This window comes from Pelodiscus sinensis, chromosome 21, assembly GCF_049634645.1.
Source record: "Pelodiscus sinensis isolate JC-2024 chromosome 21, ASM4963464v1, whole genome shotgun sequence".
Classification (NCBI taxonomy): Eukaryota; Metazoa; Chordata; order Testudines; family Trionychidae; genus Pelodiscus; species Pelodiscus sinensis.
The window spans coordinates 11288866-11306028 of record NC_134731.1 but is presented as its reverse complement, the minus strand read 5'-3'; the positions used below and the strand labels follow the sequence as shown (position 1 = coordinate 11306028).

The 17163-nt window shown below is 40.1% G+C and overlaps 1 protein-coding gene across 3 annotated transcripts in view; it reads right to left on the bottom strand.

Annotated features, from left to right (window-relative positions):
• Positions 1-17163, bottom strand: part of NLK (nemo like kinase) — a 150442-nt gene that overhangs the window by 17076 nt on the left and 116203 nt on the right. For all 3 annotated transcript variants that reach the window (XM_006138584.4, XM_006138583.4, XM_075904850.1), the window contains exons 5-7: positions 14953-15038; positions 14261-14470; positions 11220-11321 (exon numbers count right to left, since the gene is read on the bottom strand). In XM_006138584.4, coding sequence (XP_006138646.2) covers positions 11220-11321; positions 14261-14470; positions 14953-15038 — 398 coding nt within the window. The remainder of the gene's footprint in view (positions 1-11219; positions 11322-14260; positions 14471-14952; positions 15039-17163) is intronic.

Below are 17163 nucleotides of genomic sequence, written 5' to 3'. Positions count from 1 at the left end.
TATTTCTTACAAGGTTTCTTATCTCAGTGTTTTTGTTTTCCCTTCTAAATCCACATCCGGCAGAACACAATCAAATCTTCAGGCAGACAGTGGCTTTAATTAGAGCTAAAGCAAGCCAAAGTTGAAACTCTGGATTACATCTTTTCAGAAAGCTCCACCTTGTGTTGCAGTGAGGTATCTGAGCCAGGAGTCGATGCCAAAGGTAGTTACAAAAACTCTGCAGCTGATCTGCATGCTGAAAGAACACACTCAAATTCTAGTGGGGCTTAGAAACTGGCATGCATTCCAATTAATATATGAAGAGAACCATTAGGTTCAATTTCTTTAAATCATAGGAAGAGATAGCTCTGCCGTTACTCCCCCACACTTCCTCATCTTGTACAAATAAGTTAGAGCAAACTGTATTTTCAGAACTAGCTAATTCAGCCACAATCCTTCTGAGAAAGAAAACCTTAAAATATTTTTATTAAAAAACAAAAACAAAAACACACACGCAGAAAAAGGAATAGAGAATATTTCAAGAATCCAAAGGATCTAACCAAGTGAGTATTTGAAATAGGTGATGATAGCTCACAGACTTCTTTAAAAAAGCCACACCCTCAAACATGATTCTATAGATTATTAATTATTGTGGCAGTGATAAAATAAGGAATAGTTTGCCAGCTCCTGACTCGTTTAGGTCAGTCCACCAGAAACCTTCAAGATACACAGCTTTACAACTTTTCTTCTCCAAGGAGCCTCCGGAAACCTTTACAACAATGAAAGATCTTCTGATTCCCAGGTCAATGCCTTATCTGCATCCTGCCTCATATTGCCCCCATCCAGATTACTTTTAAATTCATTGTTTCCTCTGTATATTTAGTAGTTTAACACAACAGAAGCCAGTTTCCTTCTTCCATCAAACATACCAGCTCACAACTCTGTAATTCACTTCAGTCCGTTTTTTAATTTACTCCTATAGGGTTCTGGCACATCTCTCACTTTCATTTGCTGGACCTGCCCTACATCAGGGATCTGAAGGCAAGTAAAAATCTCCTTAGCAGAGTGGATAAAAAAGAATTATTTTTTGAGGAAAAAAACTATTACATACATTATCGCTGATAGCTATCTCATCATGGAATAGGGATTATAAATTCTAATTCATTTAATGTTTAAGAAAAGTTTTACAAATGAGTTCCAATAGTTCATGGATTAAGGACCTAATCTTATGGGGTTCCAGAGGCTTCTGTGCAGATTATTTAGGTTCATTTTCTATCTACTAGGGATGTGAAAAATTAACTGGTGAACTGGTAAGGATCACCCTAAATGGGTAAGCTTTTTGGTTTGTGTTAACGACAGGGGCTGAAGCAGCTCCCAGCCCATCCCGGACAAAGGGCTGCTCCAGCCCTGCGGGGCCCACCTCAAGCAGAGGCTACTCTTGCTGGCTGGTGGAAGCAATCTCTGTCCACGGTGGGCCCAGCTTGTCCCTCCACCTCCTCTTCCCCGCCACACTGCAGGTAACATGCTGGTTCCCAAGGAATGGAGGGTAAAATTATCAACCTGAGTCTTGATGGGTGGGGTAATGGACACAGTGATCACGTTGTATGTGCTTGTAAGGAAAGGTCTTCCTTATAGAAACAACCAAGACATCAGGAAATGCACACACAGCAGAATATTTACAAGCAGCAGCAGCAAAAGCTATAATAAACTGTGAACAAACATTCAAATGTCTAGTACGCAGCTTGGTCACAGACAATGCTGCAAATGTATCCAAGATGAGAAGAAATTTTGAAGAGTGACCCAAGCTAATACTATATGGTTGCAGTGCTCATTTGATGCACCTTCTAGACAAAGACTTCAGTGTCCCAGAAATAAAGGCTAATGTTGAAATTGCAAAATACTTCCATAACAACCACTTTGCAGCAGCTGCCCTGAAAAACGTGGGAAGAACCAAGCTAACTCTCCACAGGATGAGTGATGGAACTCAGCAGTGGACTGTTTTGAGCCCTATATCAAGAACCAGCCTAATCTGAATGACAGTTTGTGAATAAAATTGTGAAAAACTAGATGGAACTGTCACAGCCAAAGTTCTCAGCACTGGGCTTAAGAGAAATCTTGAACACATTCTGAGTACCCTGAAGCCTATTTCTGTAGCCTTGAACAAAATGCAGGTAAACAGTTGTTTTATGGCTGATGCTACTGAAATTTGGAAAGAACTGAGTGAGATCTTAAAAAGAGATATATGCATTGCCAGTTAAATTACAAGCATAGGACAAACACTATCTCCAGCTCCTTTTCTTGCAAATATTCGCAATATTCGGTACCAGGATCAAACCTTAACTACTGAAGAAGATGAGTTGGCTATGATATGGGCATCCAGCAATCATCCCTCCATAATGCAACTATATAAACTTCAGAGCTAAGGATAAATCATTTAAGAAATATATGTTTGATGATAACGTTTTAAAGAAAGTAATACCAGTCAACTGGTGGAAGTCACTTAAGCACTTGGATTCAGAAACTGTTGAAGAGATAATCTCACTTCTAATAGCAGTAGCTTCTCCTGCCAGTAGAGAAAAAAATATTTCCTTCCTTTGGATTAATTCATTCCAAATTGAGAAATTGTTTGGGTCTTGAAAAAGCAGGAAAGCTTCCTGAACAAACAGGAATATTTAGCTGCAAAAGCCAATATTTTAAGTTTCTCATGTTGACCTGGCTGACCGTCAATTTAATTTTTGTGTTTTTTTTTAAATATTTCATTTAACTATTTTAGTTAAAAACAATTTTAACAAAAAGAAACCTGATTTAAAAAAACTTGAATGTTTAACTAAATTAAAAAAATAATATGCTAGTTTTGTTATATTATCATATGTTTACTGTTGAAGAAAATATCTAGAATACATATAATTGCTGTTTTAGTTAAATACAACAATTTAAATGTCTGTCTGGTGATGTTCTCTTCCTCATATAACATGGTGGGAAAATCCTCCAAATATTAACGGATTAACCTGTTGAAATGGAGATAGTTTACCTCCTAATGACTTCATAAATATCTGCTTCAAATACCTTTGGTAAACGAAATGACCAAACAATCATTCATTTTCTGACACAGCTGTAAAACTAATCTGAAAAGTTTTCAAAATAAATCACTGTTTAAAAATGTACAGTGTGTAACTTCTAAAAATGAAACCTATATCTATCTCTGAGTTGTGAAGAATATGTATTAAGGTTATAACAATCAACAAGAATGCACTTTTATGTAGAAAATGATGATTCAATCGAGTCTTCCTGACTAGTGATTTAAATCATTATATAAATCAATTTGAGTTAAAGCAAATCCACCCTGTACCTTAGTGATAAGTGCTTTAAGCAGACTGAATACACAGATTGAAATATAAGGTCAACATTTTCTTCAGTCTCTGCATTAAATGTAGTCTTTATCACACTGATGTCTAGATATCAGTTCAGCAAGATTTACTTAAACATCCTTGTGGGTGCTATTCGAGAAGAACTTTTTACCTTCAGACATTTCCTACCCCATAAGTCTCCCATGACTTTTAAGCTTAGTCTCTGGTAATGCCAACAAGATGCAACTAAATACTTATGATTTCAAATATTTAGTAGTTCCCTTCTCAGACAGCTTATCCCTTATTCCCTTCTCTAAAATCCTGGCAGAAATACTGCCTAATTTTTTAAGAAAATATTATGATTCCATATGATGCCCTTTTAAACTGCTAGCCACTTACTAGAGACATTGGAATCTCTCTTTTTTAATTATACAGACATATCAGTCTCCCGGATCAAGTGTAAGCTTCTGTATTTTAAAACATATTATTCCTATTATCAGATCTATTCATGGGAAATAGATTTTTGGACCACAGTCGCTCTTTTTTCTTAATGCACATTAAATATGATTCATAGATAGTCAGTTTCAATTATCCTATGCCCTAGTCTTCCTGAAAAGGTATCAATAATTCAGTTAAGAAAGTGTTTCCTCTCCCTGTTTGAAGGTGGAGGAGAGTCTGCACTTGAAATCAGTTATTCAAGACCCATTTTTCGCCTCACTAGTAGAAATTAATGAAATTCTCACAAAATGAATAAAGGAGTAACTCCTCTAATGTGTGGCGAATTTAAAATTAAGATGAAGGTAGAGAGAAAAGCAGCTTCTTAATTAAAGTAATTTTCACAGCTAAAAATAGAACTGACCCCTTTATGCAAATCTAAAAAGCTGTATTTTCAAATTCCTGCTTTGAAGTTTGTTGCTCTGAAAGCTTCATACATTACCATTTTCCTCCTTTTTCAATAGTACCTGTACATCTGTTTACTTCCCATGCAAATTCGAAAAGCACTTTCATTGCAGGAGACCTAGTGAGTGCAGGTGTTGGGAAGAGCCATTAGGGCAGGAAGGGTTATAAAGAATGCTCCATTAATGTGTATGATGAATTGCTATTGAGATGTGGAAGGCATATACTACTTTGCTGGCAGAGGACTCAAATACTCTGCCTAGAATATAACCAAGCAATTGAAAGCCAGCTACTGTATTTATGGGACAATATTAACTTAAAGGGTTATAATCCATCGGAGGTGCAAATGATTTACAAGATTGTAACAGAAATGCACGAATGTTTAACTGATAGACTAATACAATTCTGATGCTTTGCATAAGTCTGTCACGTTGCTTTTTCTGCTTTAGTAAACACAAACAGATATATACACACAGGCCAGATTCTGCAACACTATCTTTTTATAATAGAAAATATTTTTTAGTGCTATACCAAATGCGTAAGTGAATTGTTCTAAACCTACACAATAGGATCACTAGACTTCTAGGGGGACTGATTATAGGATTCAGAATTACTAGTCATTTGTTCAAATAGAACCTATGCTACAATTTTGGTTTGTATTACCGGAGACCTCCGGGGAACTAGTCATAGACAGGCCCTCATTATGCTCGGTGCTGAACAAACAACAGTGATGATGTTATCATTTCAGAGCATAGTGTTCTTAATTCATTTGCAAGTGTCCATTACATAAAACCCAACATTACCACCGGCATCAAACGAAACTACAGGTTGCACATCTTTAGTCTGGTACCATTGGGATCTGACCCGTGCAGACAGAGAATTTGCTGAACTACAGAAGGTCCATATTGTCTAGTAGCATTTACCAACACTTCTACTGCTTACTGGGCACTTAGGCCATATCTACACTAGACCCAGCAGCTCAGCTTAAGCTATGTAAAATATATAGCTGGAGTTGGCTTACCATAAGCCAAACGTGGTGGCGTTGCCACAGTGGGAGGTTGATGGGAGCAAACACTCCTGTTGGCTTCCCTTACTCCTCACAAAAGCAGAAGTACTGGATGTCCTCTGAATTTGATTTAGCAAGTCTTAACCAGACTCACTAAATCAAACTCTGGAAGATCAAAAGTTCCAGCATCAATCTTCCGTGGAGTGAAGACATGACCTAAGATGACATTTAGGGGTAAATTAAAGCTAAATAAGAGCACAGAACATTGAGAGCCAGGATTGATGGCTGTAAACAAACTTTATGGGACCGTGGGAAAATTGGCCAGGCCCACAAGTGGACATGGGGCTAACTGAAATCACAATGGATTGTGGATGATGCCAGACCTGAAAGTGCCAGACTACAGAGTTTCAATCTGCAGTATGACCCATCCATTTAGGGTAGAAAATAAACTAAAACCACATATCACTCCAGAAAGGACTGTGTCACACATTAATGGACAGAGTGCTTTCTCCCTCTCCCTGCATACCACATGCCATATTTCTTCCCCCACCTTAGGCAGATTATAGTAGTTTCTCTCCCCCCACGCCCCACCCAGAGAGTCTGGCTGTCTTCCACATCTGGTGCCTCAACAAATCACTTAGGGTACATCCCTACATTGCGGGCTAAAGTCGAATTAAGATATGCAACTTCAGCTACGTTAATTGTGTTGCTGAAGTCAAAGTACCTTAACTTGGCTTCAGGCACTGTCTATACAGAAGGAAGTCGAAAAAAGAACACACTCTTCCTTTGACTTCCCGTACTCCTCGTGAAATGAGGGTTACAGGAGTTGGAGTAAGAAGCCTGTTATTTCAAAATTATTTTGAATTTTGGCTTGCTGTGTCAACATCCACTGTTATTTCGAAATAACGTGCGTTATTTTGAAATAAGCATTCAGTGTTGGCAAAGCCTCAGTCATCTGCAATGACCACAAAGGTCAGAGGCTGGAGGAGTCCTGAACAGAGGTGCTGTACTAGTAGTGCTAACAGCAGGAAGAATTTAGTAGACAATGAACTTCTTTGGAGTTGGTCACCAGGGATCAAAGTCCAGGCCCCCTCAGTAAAGAAATAGTCTGTAACCATCACTGACATCCCTTTTCTTGCTAAAAGAAAGCTCACGGATGAACTGGGCATAGAGACTAAAGTCTTGAACCAGTGGGGGATAACCTGCAGCCCACATACGACCCATTGGGGTTCTGCATGTGAGGCTCGTAAGACATTTGGTTTACACTGCCCATACGCAGGGTTGCCAGATTCCACTGGTTTCCGTCTGTGTAGTTTTTTCCTATTGATATTACTAAAGTGACACACATATAAAACAAGAGCACGTGAAGTGAGGTGGGTGCTGATTGCTCACAACATTGACTGAGAGCCATGCACTCCCTCTGCATTCAGTCAAAGTGCTACAATTGGTTCAATTGGCATATCCTGAAAATTCTAGGCATGCAAGCGCAGTTAGCAAAACTATCCCAGGAGACAGTCTTGGTTACAAAAATCTTGGGGCCTTCTGAGATGAAGGAGGGCCTCTCATGAGGCCCACTCACTAGCCTAGACTGCCCATTGCTCTCCTGGACCTTTGCTTCTAGAAGCAGGAGGGTCAAAGTTGATGCTCATTGCTGACAGTGATCAATGTAGGCAAGCTTATATTGCCACTGTTCTGTATATAGAGAGGACAGTGCTCTTGGTCAAGCTCCTTTGATTAGTGGTTAATTTACTTTTAACACTGTTAAAAAGAAAAACTATAAATGTGTGACTCTCTTCCATACTGAAATACTTACATCTACTTGAGTTTGTGCGTCTGTCTGTGAGTCTGTTTGTTCCAGAATTCCTCCTAAACAGGAAGAGGTAGGGACTACCAAATTTGGCATGCAGCTTCCTCTCATCATAATTTAATGCAAAGTAAGGGTTTGGCTGCACCAGGGACAATGGGTGTGTGTGGAATGCAATTGTTTCTCATCAAACAGAAAGGGAAGGCTGTGATAGCAGGGATAGTTATGCTGCAGGGGGGCCAACAAGCAACTTCCAGATGCCTCCAGAGAACTGTGGAGCAGCCGGCGATCATGTAATGCAGCCCCTGCCACCCCTGGGGAGCAGCCCACAGCTGCCTCCATTCACTGCCCCGAGTCCCCCATCCCCTGCCCTAGTCCTGAACTTCCCCCTCTCTCCACTGAGCCACCCCCGCACCTTCCAACCCCCTGCCCTGACCCCTGCACCCTCCACATCCCCATCCACTTGCCCTGTGCCCCCCCCCCACATGCCAACCCCCCTGCCATGACTCTTTCATCCTTTCCCCCATCTTCACTCCCTGCCCTGAAGGACCCAAGCAATACCAGGTAAATCTTCTAGTAAATTGATATTTAATCCAGAAAATGGCCCATGGATGTTTCATTACATAATGCAGTTAAGTTTTTTCCCATTAAATATTGCTGTTTACCATGTATGCGGATTAAAAGCAGTGTATGGTACAAAGGAATTTCTAATTTGCTAAGACTTACTTTCTTAGTTTTTCTATCCTTGTAAGACTAATTAAGAAATGGTACAATTTAATGACTTAACATTAGCTTAATCACCTTTTTTTAAAACCAAATTTTATAAATTTAAACTTACAACTGAAATGTACTTGAAGATCTATAGCTAGAAGAATAATCTTATCAGATATGATATAATCCCCCAATTTGCACACTGAAAAAGACCACACCAGCACCAGAGGAGTGAGTTTTGAGAACCTGGGTAATTTTTGGTAGAAACTGGATGGTGTTTTTCTTGCATTCTTCCCCTCTAAGGACTTTTTTAGTGGGGGAACTAAGGAGAAGGTGGTGTTGGGTGGGATAGCAGAAAAATTTGAGGTTTTAAAAAAACCAGACATTCACACACATTTTGAGGGCTAAAACTCATCTGGCTCCATAGTGTCTAGACTGGTTTAGAAGGGGGAAAAAAAAAAAAAAAAGACCCAACAAATTCCAACCCCCTTCACAAATCTGGTGATATACTGTGTTTTGAACATTTGTTTATACAGTGTTTTTTTTTTTTACAACTGAGTTTCTGAAAGGATTCACAAAGGTTGTTTTGGGACAATTCTTTGCTGCTACTGACTGAGCATCACTCAAATGGTATATTTAATTAGAACTATTTAAAATGTACACTGCTTGCTAATTTATGCAACGGTATTATTTCCACAACATACTGGTGTTAAGTGTGCTTGCAGCTTTACACCTGTTTATTTTCAATATAGAGTGTTAGGGATATTCATGGCCTCTTTTACAGTTAATACAACAGATGTGAGTAGTATACTTTAGAAAACCCATTTGTGGCATTGTGCAACTATGTACTTAAGAAACTTGTGAAAATTAGAACAAAACTAACTCAATTTGATTTAAGCTCCCTGAAATGGAAGGTTCTACAGAAGAAGTGCTCAAGTATTTTCAGTACGCATGGAATTTTCTGATAGTAAATAATATAAAAGCAGCTCCTAAGGTGTTCAAACCAGAATATCAGAAAAGCTATCATTTACACTGGACAGACAGTAGGTGGTGATGTATCTATTTAGGTATTTAAACTGCTTTCATGGTGGAGCATAGGCTCTGATGGCCATCAAGTCCCTCATATCCATGTCTTTGTTACCAGCATTACCATCTGTATCCAGTTCATTGATGCTGAACAGCCTGTCTTCCAGTGGCTGAAACAGTTGTGTTGTTTTCTGTATTCATGTTTACCTATGCGTTTCTGAGATTCAATGTCTGTACTAATCTAGACAAAGCACTAGAAATGATCTAATGGTACCATCACTTTATAATCTCAAAGTGTGATACACAAACCAGTCAATCCTCTTCCCACTCCTGTGACTACCCCATTGTACAGAGGGTGTAAAGAGACAGATTAAGTGGCTTGTCCAAGACCAGTATCAGCACTGGGATTAAACTCAGGGGATAGTTATAAAATATCACACACTAGTGAAGCATCTTAGAGTAGTGGATTGTACATGGTTTGTAGGCAAGCCCTGAAGTGCTAATCCCAGTGCTCACATGAAGCTTGGTAAGTGCCTGTATAGCACTTGTAGACTGACACAAGAAATATCAATACTCAGAATGTAATACTATTTTAAATGCTGGGTATAAGTGTGCACATGACTTCTTGTGACCCAGTGCCTCTAAGCAAAACACAGAAAACAACACTCTTGTTTTGGACACTGAAAAATAGTCAGTCTAGTATTCATTTACAAAACCAGATTTACAGCACTGTACACATTAGAAGACTAAGGGACATTCTCCTCAAGTGTTTGCAAACTGAAATGGCTTATTTGAAAATATATAGGGAAGACCTGGAGAATATTTTTATAGTAAACATCTCACAATAGTGTAGGAGGCAGCTTGGACTGAACATAGTTAGGAGACGGGCACTTCTGAGTTACAATTATGTAGCAGTGTATTCACAAAACGCTAATTTCCATAGTAACGGTTACTGTAGCATAAGCTAGGCTGGGGTGGGCAAAAGAGCCTCTACGGGCCGGATCCAGCTTGCAAAGGTCCTGCCACTCCCCCACTTCCAGACCAGTCAGGGTCCAGGGAGCATGCAGTGCTTAGAGTCAATCCCGGTGGTTGATTCTAAGCACCACACACCCGAGGACAGGGCGTGAGAGGAGAATTCACACGCTCCCCCCACCTACAGGCCAATCAGGACTTGGGGGCAGGGAGAGAGTGCAAACTCTCCTCCTGCCCGGCAGGAAGTGTACAGTGATTCTACATGTCGCGTGCTCCTTGTGAGACGGGGGTGGGGTGAGGAGACTTTGCATGCTTCCCTCCCACCCCCAAGCCCTGATTGGTGGGTGGCTGGGGGTGTGGGTGTGGGTGCAGTCTCCTCCCACCGCCAGGGGCACGGACACCTAGAGAAAACCTCTAGCTGTTCAGAACAGCTGGTGGTTCTCTCTGGAGGTGGCAGGGGCAAAGATTTCACATGTTCCTTCACCCACAGACCAATCAGGGTCTTGGCCCCACCCCTACCAGGGTGATCTGGGGCCACTTCAAACATTTCTCAAGTGGCTCCCAGGCAAAAATTATTGCCCACTCTGAGGTAGGCTCATCAAATTAATGCAAAGAACAAAAACATAAACATACATGTATAATTTTTTTCAGACACATAAAATAAACATGTTATGTGTTGTTTATTTTTACCATCTGTCAGTCAACTTAGAGAATTCTTTTTTCACAGAAACAGATATTACAGGTGGAAAAGACCTACTGACCTCCTGTCAATACAGAAGTGTCTCCGAAGCATTCTGAATTGTACTATTGATTTTAATTCATGTCTCTCCTTACATCCTCCTTTAAAGCAACTGCCTCGATGCGACCTCTCTTTAAAATTGGAAAATTTTTGCCCATGCCAATGAGGGAAATATTTGTGAGGTTGCAGCTGAAAGTGCAATTTACAGATGAAAAACTGCTCTGTCTCAACAGCGTTTTGTGTAGCTGCAGTGCTAATCTAAGAGCCTATATTTTGATCAGTGCTAATCTAAGAGCCTATATTGAGCAAATTCACATTTGGCTGACAGGCAGAGGCAACACGTTAACAGATAATGTTAATGGATATAGATGGGTGAGATGCTTACATAAATTATTTATAAAAGTGCAGGTGACAAATAGGAACCACAGGGAAGAAAGGAAATCTTTTTAAAACTTCTGATAACTTCTCATTTAAAAGTTACGTTAACTATTTTTGGTTTTCTCTATGAACTTCTTAGACAAATATTTATCTTGATAAAACAGGGAATTTCACAGAGATTAAGTTAATACTTGTGCAAAATGTGTACAAAACAATGGATCCATCTTTTACTGTACCATAATACATCGGGTTTCTTTGTTGGCCTGTTAATTGCCAAAGTGGAAAAGACATTCCTGAAAAGAGTAAGAGTAGGCGCACACGCGCGTGCGTGTATATATGAAAATTATATGTAACTCATACCTGTTTATGAGGACCCCTGAGTATGTGCGCCTTGGCGCCTTCACAAGCCGTCCTCATTGCTTCCAGTGACGGTGTTCCCAACAAATCTGTGATCAAATCCAACTGTAGGTGTAAAATACATACATTAGAGATTAATTTCAAAGGTATGCTTATAATCTTTGAATTCAAACAGTTGATTCCAGAGTTGGAAAAATAGATTTTAATTCAATCTGAAAATCTTACAAAGAAAAAATTTACTTTTAATAATGAAAATAAAATTATATTAATGGAAAAGGCAAACAAAGATTCACTACCACATCTGGGAGTATTTTATGTAGGTTCATACATGTTTTATTGCAATTTAAGAAACTAGATTTGCTGTGTTATTTTTTAAAATACCAGTTAAAATATATTACACATACAACAGACTGAATGTCCACTCTTGTTTGAATATCAACAGTACATCTCAAAGCACTGAGCAACACAAGATAGGTAAAAATAGCTGCATACAAATGCATGAAGACAGCAAAATACTTTTCAATGATAAAACAACTTATGATCAGAACTACTGTGCAAAGTATTATATAGTTCTAGTACCTATAGTTCTAGCACCTCCAATTATGAGATATTATGTGAACCAAAGTGCTTCATTTGTTTAATATTACTTTAGAGTAAAGAATCAAAACATGAAAAATCTCTTCAGCATAACCTGCTTTAGTTTCCTTTTTAGAATAAATGCTCATCAGATATTAGACTCTAAGGCTGTGTCTACACTGTGTCCCTTTTCCGGAAAAGGGATGCAGATTAGACACTTTGGAATAGCAAAATCCGCGGGGATTTAAATATCCCCCGTGGTATTTGCATTAACATGGCTGCCGCTTTTTTCCGGCTTGGGGATGAGCTGGAGAAAAGCGGCAATCTAGACGTGATTCTCCGGAAAATAAACCCTTTTCCAGAGGATCTTTTATTCCTAAATTAGGAATTAAAGATCCTCCGGAAAAGGGTTTATTTTCCGGAGAATCACGTCTAGACTGCCGCTTTTCTCCGGCTCATCCCCAAGCCAGAAAAAAGCGGCAGCCATGTTAATGCAAATACCGCAGGGGATATTTAAATCCCCTGCGGATTTTGCTATTCCAAAGTGTCTAATATTTTGCTCCTATTTCCACACAAGAGTGTGCATATACATTCATATTTATGGTGAAAAAAGACATTGTCAAATGCCGAGGCCTGCCAACAGGGAGAGGGGAGGAGGTCACAGAAGGGGCAACTGCCCTAAAGCCTGGCGATTCAAAAGGGCCTGAGGCTTCTGGCTGCTAGCACTGATACTGAGGCAGCTGGAGCCCTGGGCCTTCTATATCACCACTGGGCAGTGCTGAGGGCTGGTTGCCTACAGCCCCACCTCTTCTGGGAGTGCAGAGCTGCTCCCCTCCCCGCATCTTTCCCAGGAGCCTGGAAAGCTTGTCGTCCCCTGCAGATACCATCTTCACCTTCTTTGAAGATGACAGTGGCCAGATTAGCAAATATTCCTATATGACCATTATGCACTTGAGCTAATGGAGCAACTGCAGAGCTTTACCTTTAGGGTAAAGCTATTCTCGTTGTACACGCTAAGCTGGATGACAACTCACTTTGCTTGTGAGTGCAAAACAGGAAAGTGTGATTATTGTTTATACATCACCAACACATTTGTTATTAAAGCTGCCAGTCCCCTACAAATATGAAATCATTTCATATTTGTCACCAGAGATCCCAATCTATAAAGTGTCTCTTTGCACACTTACACTCAACACCAAGCAAAAGTGTAGGTCTATTCCTCAACAAATGACTTTTCACTATAGATACTGAAGTAATAAAACAAATACCTATAAACATGACCAGATGGGGGAAACTAGATAAATCATGTGTTAGGGCTTTTTTGAAATTGGAAAAGTATATGCTTGAGTAATTTACAATATAAGTATAAATAGCAAGCCAGCAGTATCAATGTGGAATTAACTGATCAGATCCTTAGCTGGTGTAAAATGATACAACTCTGTTACCTTAAATGGAACAATGCCAATTTACGTCAACTGAAGAACTGATCCAGATCTATAGTTCCCCACAATTTTGCCATTTATCTGCAACTTTCTCCTCTTAGTCACATTTAACTGCTTGGGGGATGTGTAAGTGTCAGTCGTTCATCTTAAGTTACCGGGTTGCATTCATATAACATCCCTAGGGACACTGATGTTCAGTGGCAATTTTAAATATGTTTATGGCCTCAGTATAGTTCCTACAGGACAGGTGTTCACATTACAGAAGTCACTACAAGTACAGATGAAATCCCTGCTGATTCCTGCTTCCAAGGCAGGGGTTGGGGAACCTTTCTTGGGTCAGGGGCTACTGACCCACAGAAAAATCAGTCGGGGGCCACACACAAGTGAGAAGCAAAAAAACCCCAGACAAACCCTCACTGATATGGCCCCTGACTGAAAATGCAAAAGACACTGCCCCCATTCCCCTTGCACATCAAAGCCATGGGGACCCATCAAGGGTTCCCCAATGCTGGGGGGGATCCCTTAGCCTTGGGGGCTGGATCCAGGCAAGCTGGAGGCCACTTCTGGTTACCAAGCCCTAGGTTCCCCACCGCTGATCTAGGGCCACTAGGTGATTATTTCAAATTGACTGTTTGACTTCTGAGCACCCGATTTTACAAATTCAAAGTTCCACGTGCTCACTGCGGGGAAGAATTGATTGTATTCCGAGGTAGCACAGCCACATTAACAGAGCCTTCCATGGACTCAGAGCCCCAGGAAGCTCTCTGGTGAACTGCGGGAGGCCTACCGGAGCCCAGTTAGTTCGAATTAGCGGCACTGGAGAGTCTACACTAACATTATTTCAGACTCACAAAATGTATTGATCCCAGCTAGACCATGTTCACCTTATTTTAACACAATTAGACATTTTTCTGCCTACGGGTAAGGCAAATGATACAAAAGCTGGTTTGAGGTTCAAATGTGATTATTTTAAGGAATTCTGCAGTACCCTACAGTGAAGACTTTTAACATGAAGTTTACTAATACCTGTTGAATTGGACTTTGTGCCTGAAACAATATTCGTCGGCCAAGTAGTTCTGCAAAGATACAGCCCACAGACCAAATATCAATAGCATTGCTGTAATGACGGCTGCCCATCAGAATTTCCGGAGCCCGATAATACTGAGTGACAACTTCCTGAGTCATGTGACGAGATTCATCTAATTCTTCCACCCTGGCCAATCCAAAATCACATATCTAAATTGAGAAGGTAAATAAATTTAAAAAATAACCAAAATACTTAGTGCATTTCACACAGTTATGTCTTTAGCAACAAAGTATAAAATCCCAAACCACCATTAAATGTTTTTAAAAGTCTGCATACAGCAATAACTATGTAAAGAAGCTTTACTTTTTTTAATGAAGTGTTTCATTTCACCTATCCAAAAGCTTAAAAGTATAAAAATAAATTAAAGGAGAAATCTCCAGCATTACAGACAGGGTTGTAGCAACATTTAAATGTATTAGAAGTATTTCAAAACCGCGGAGCACAGTTAAAGTCAATGGAAAAAAATTCTGTCTATATAGCTTTACTTGTGTTTTTCTGTTGGGAGGTGTGAAGCTGTTTTTACTTATGAAAACAATTAACTAGGGAAAGATTTTATTAAACGGCAAATCTTTTTGACCATGACCCCAATATACAGTGAACTGTACAAATCTTAAATAAATGGAGATACCACCTTAAGAACACAGTTGCTGTTCACAAGTAGGTTCCCTGGTTTAATGTCTCGATGTAGAATCCCAGCTGAATGTAGATATTTCAGACCTGAAATATTAAATAAATAGATTTTCTACTACAATCTATGACTGAAGGCATATTTTCCTGAAAGGCATCATAAACACTGAAGCTGCAAAGACTTATGCATCTGCTTAATGTCACACACTGCTTTTAACTCACTCCTTTGCAACTCAGAATGAAGTTAAACTAGAAATTAAGTCTTTGCGAGATCCAGGTCATAGAGAGGATACTTTCCTCTCTCCCACTAGCTGCCGGAGTTTGGCCAAGCGGAGGCTGGCCGGGCTCTGTCCCTCAGGCCACCGGGAGGCCTCCCAAACCCCATGCTCTTCCCCCAGCCACGGCAGCTTCCACCCCTTCCCAAGCACACTAGGGGGGAGGGGAAGTAGTGTGGTTCAAAGCTCCCTCCCCCCCCCCAAGCTCCGAGGGGGGGAGGAGGAGCCTTGCCAGGCCTCATGCTCTCCCCACAGTTGACGGCGGGGAGGGGGTCCACTCTGTGGTCTTGCCAGGCCCCACACAGCAGCCAAGTAGTGGGGAAAAGGGAGGGGGAGGAAAGGATGAGGCAGGTGGGATGCACAGTGACGTGATGACGTCACTCTGTCATCCCAGAGGAAACGTTTTTTTAAATATATAGACTAGAAGTTTTTAACAAGCGCATTCAAGAGGAAGTAGCATGAGGCAGTACCATATACAACATATGTTTTGGTTCACTGTGATATTTTACAGCTCACAGTAGCCAACATGATTTTCTGTTATTTATTACCTTTTAAACTGGTGGGCAGACACACCAGCCAGGGAATGTAAAATAAAGTCCCAAACTATAATTTAGTCCAAGACATTTCATTCAGGGCTAACTTTATTAATACCAAAATTTTCAACACAAAACAACTCAGAGCATTTGGTCACTGCCAATGGAAGTCTTTCAACTTTCAGCAGCTGGGGGAAGGGGGAGAGGGCACATCATTCCCTTTATTTAGCCCCCGGCAGATGCTTCCCCTGTGGTTTTATAGTCCGTGACTGCAACTCTGGCCCAATTTAATAAACAAACGAAAAATTCAGGAAGCACCTCACTGAAGCTCATCATACAGTAAGTGTCCATGACAGGAACTTTGTCAGTGTAAAGTTCACTAGGTACTGGAAACGCAGCAGACTCAATGGGAAAATGACCAGATCTTCATTTAGGAATATGGGACTAAATGTGTAGTACTGATGTCAAAAGGTCAAGTGACGAGGGCAAATGGAATAAAAAATTATTCACAGAGCTCTCTGAAGAGGCTCCAACTGGAAGCATTACATTGCCATCTTGAGGGAAATTCAAGTTGACGTGTACTACCACTCAGTCTAAAGCTAACTCACAACAGAAGCATAAACACCATTTGTGCTTCAGAGTATAAATCTCTCCTCTGGTTCAACAGGCTTGACTGGGGGATGGTACCACCTCTGGACGTAGTTTAGGGCTCCTTGTTCTGACATTGCTGAATATAACCCAATAATTTTTTTTATCAAGAAAAAAATGGCTTCTGTTTTTTTTCCCCAGTTGATTTTTATTGGCCGTGGGAGACACAAACACAGCACAGTGAGGCAGTTTAGTCAGAAATGCAATTCATTAATCCGAATCTGTAATTTCCAAATACACAAAGATCTAAATTTATAACGAGTATTAGGATAAAACTATTTTTACTCAGTCAATTTTAGTGGCCATTTCTACAAACAATTTTAGTTACTTCATTTTACAATAGAACATCACATTTAGTTCTGGCTAAAACATAATCATCTGAAAGGATGACCTCTAGTATCTTCTCTACAGCCTAACTCAAACGGTCACTTTAATTCACAAAACCCATGGTTAAAAACAAAATCAGCATGGTACTTCATTTTTTTAGTAACCATTAGAGAAATCATTCAGGTTAAAGCACAGTGATCGCCATCTTTACACATAGTGCTCTAAAAAAGCAGCAAGGCCTAGAGTTTCTTGAGCACCTGTGTTATTCTTTCAAAGACAACATTAAGGAACAAAAAAAACTTATTAAATACTAGCATATTTACCTCACATTGTTCAGATTCATAACTCGGGAATTCTATCAAGTGTATTTTGTTTCTTCATCCCTATAAACGCTTATCATTTGCTATGTTTTAACAAAAGGGGCTACAGTTC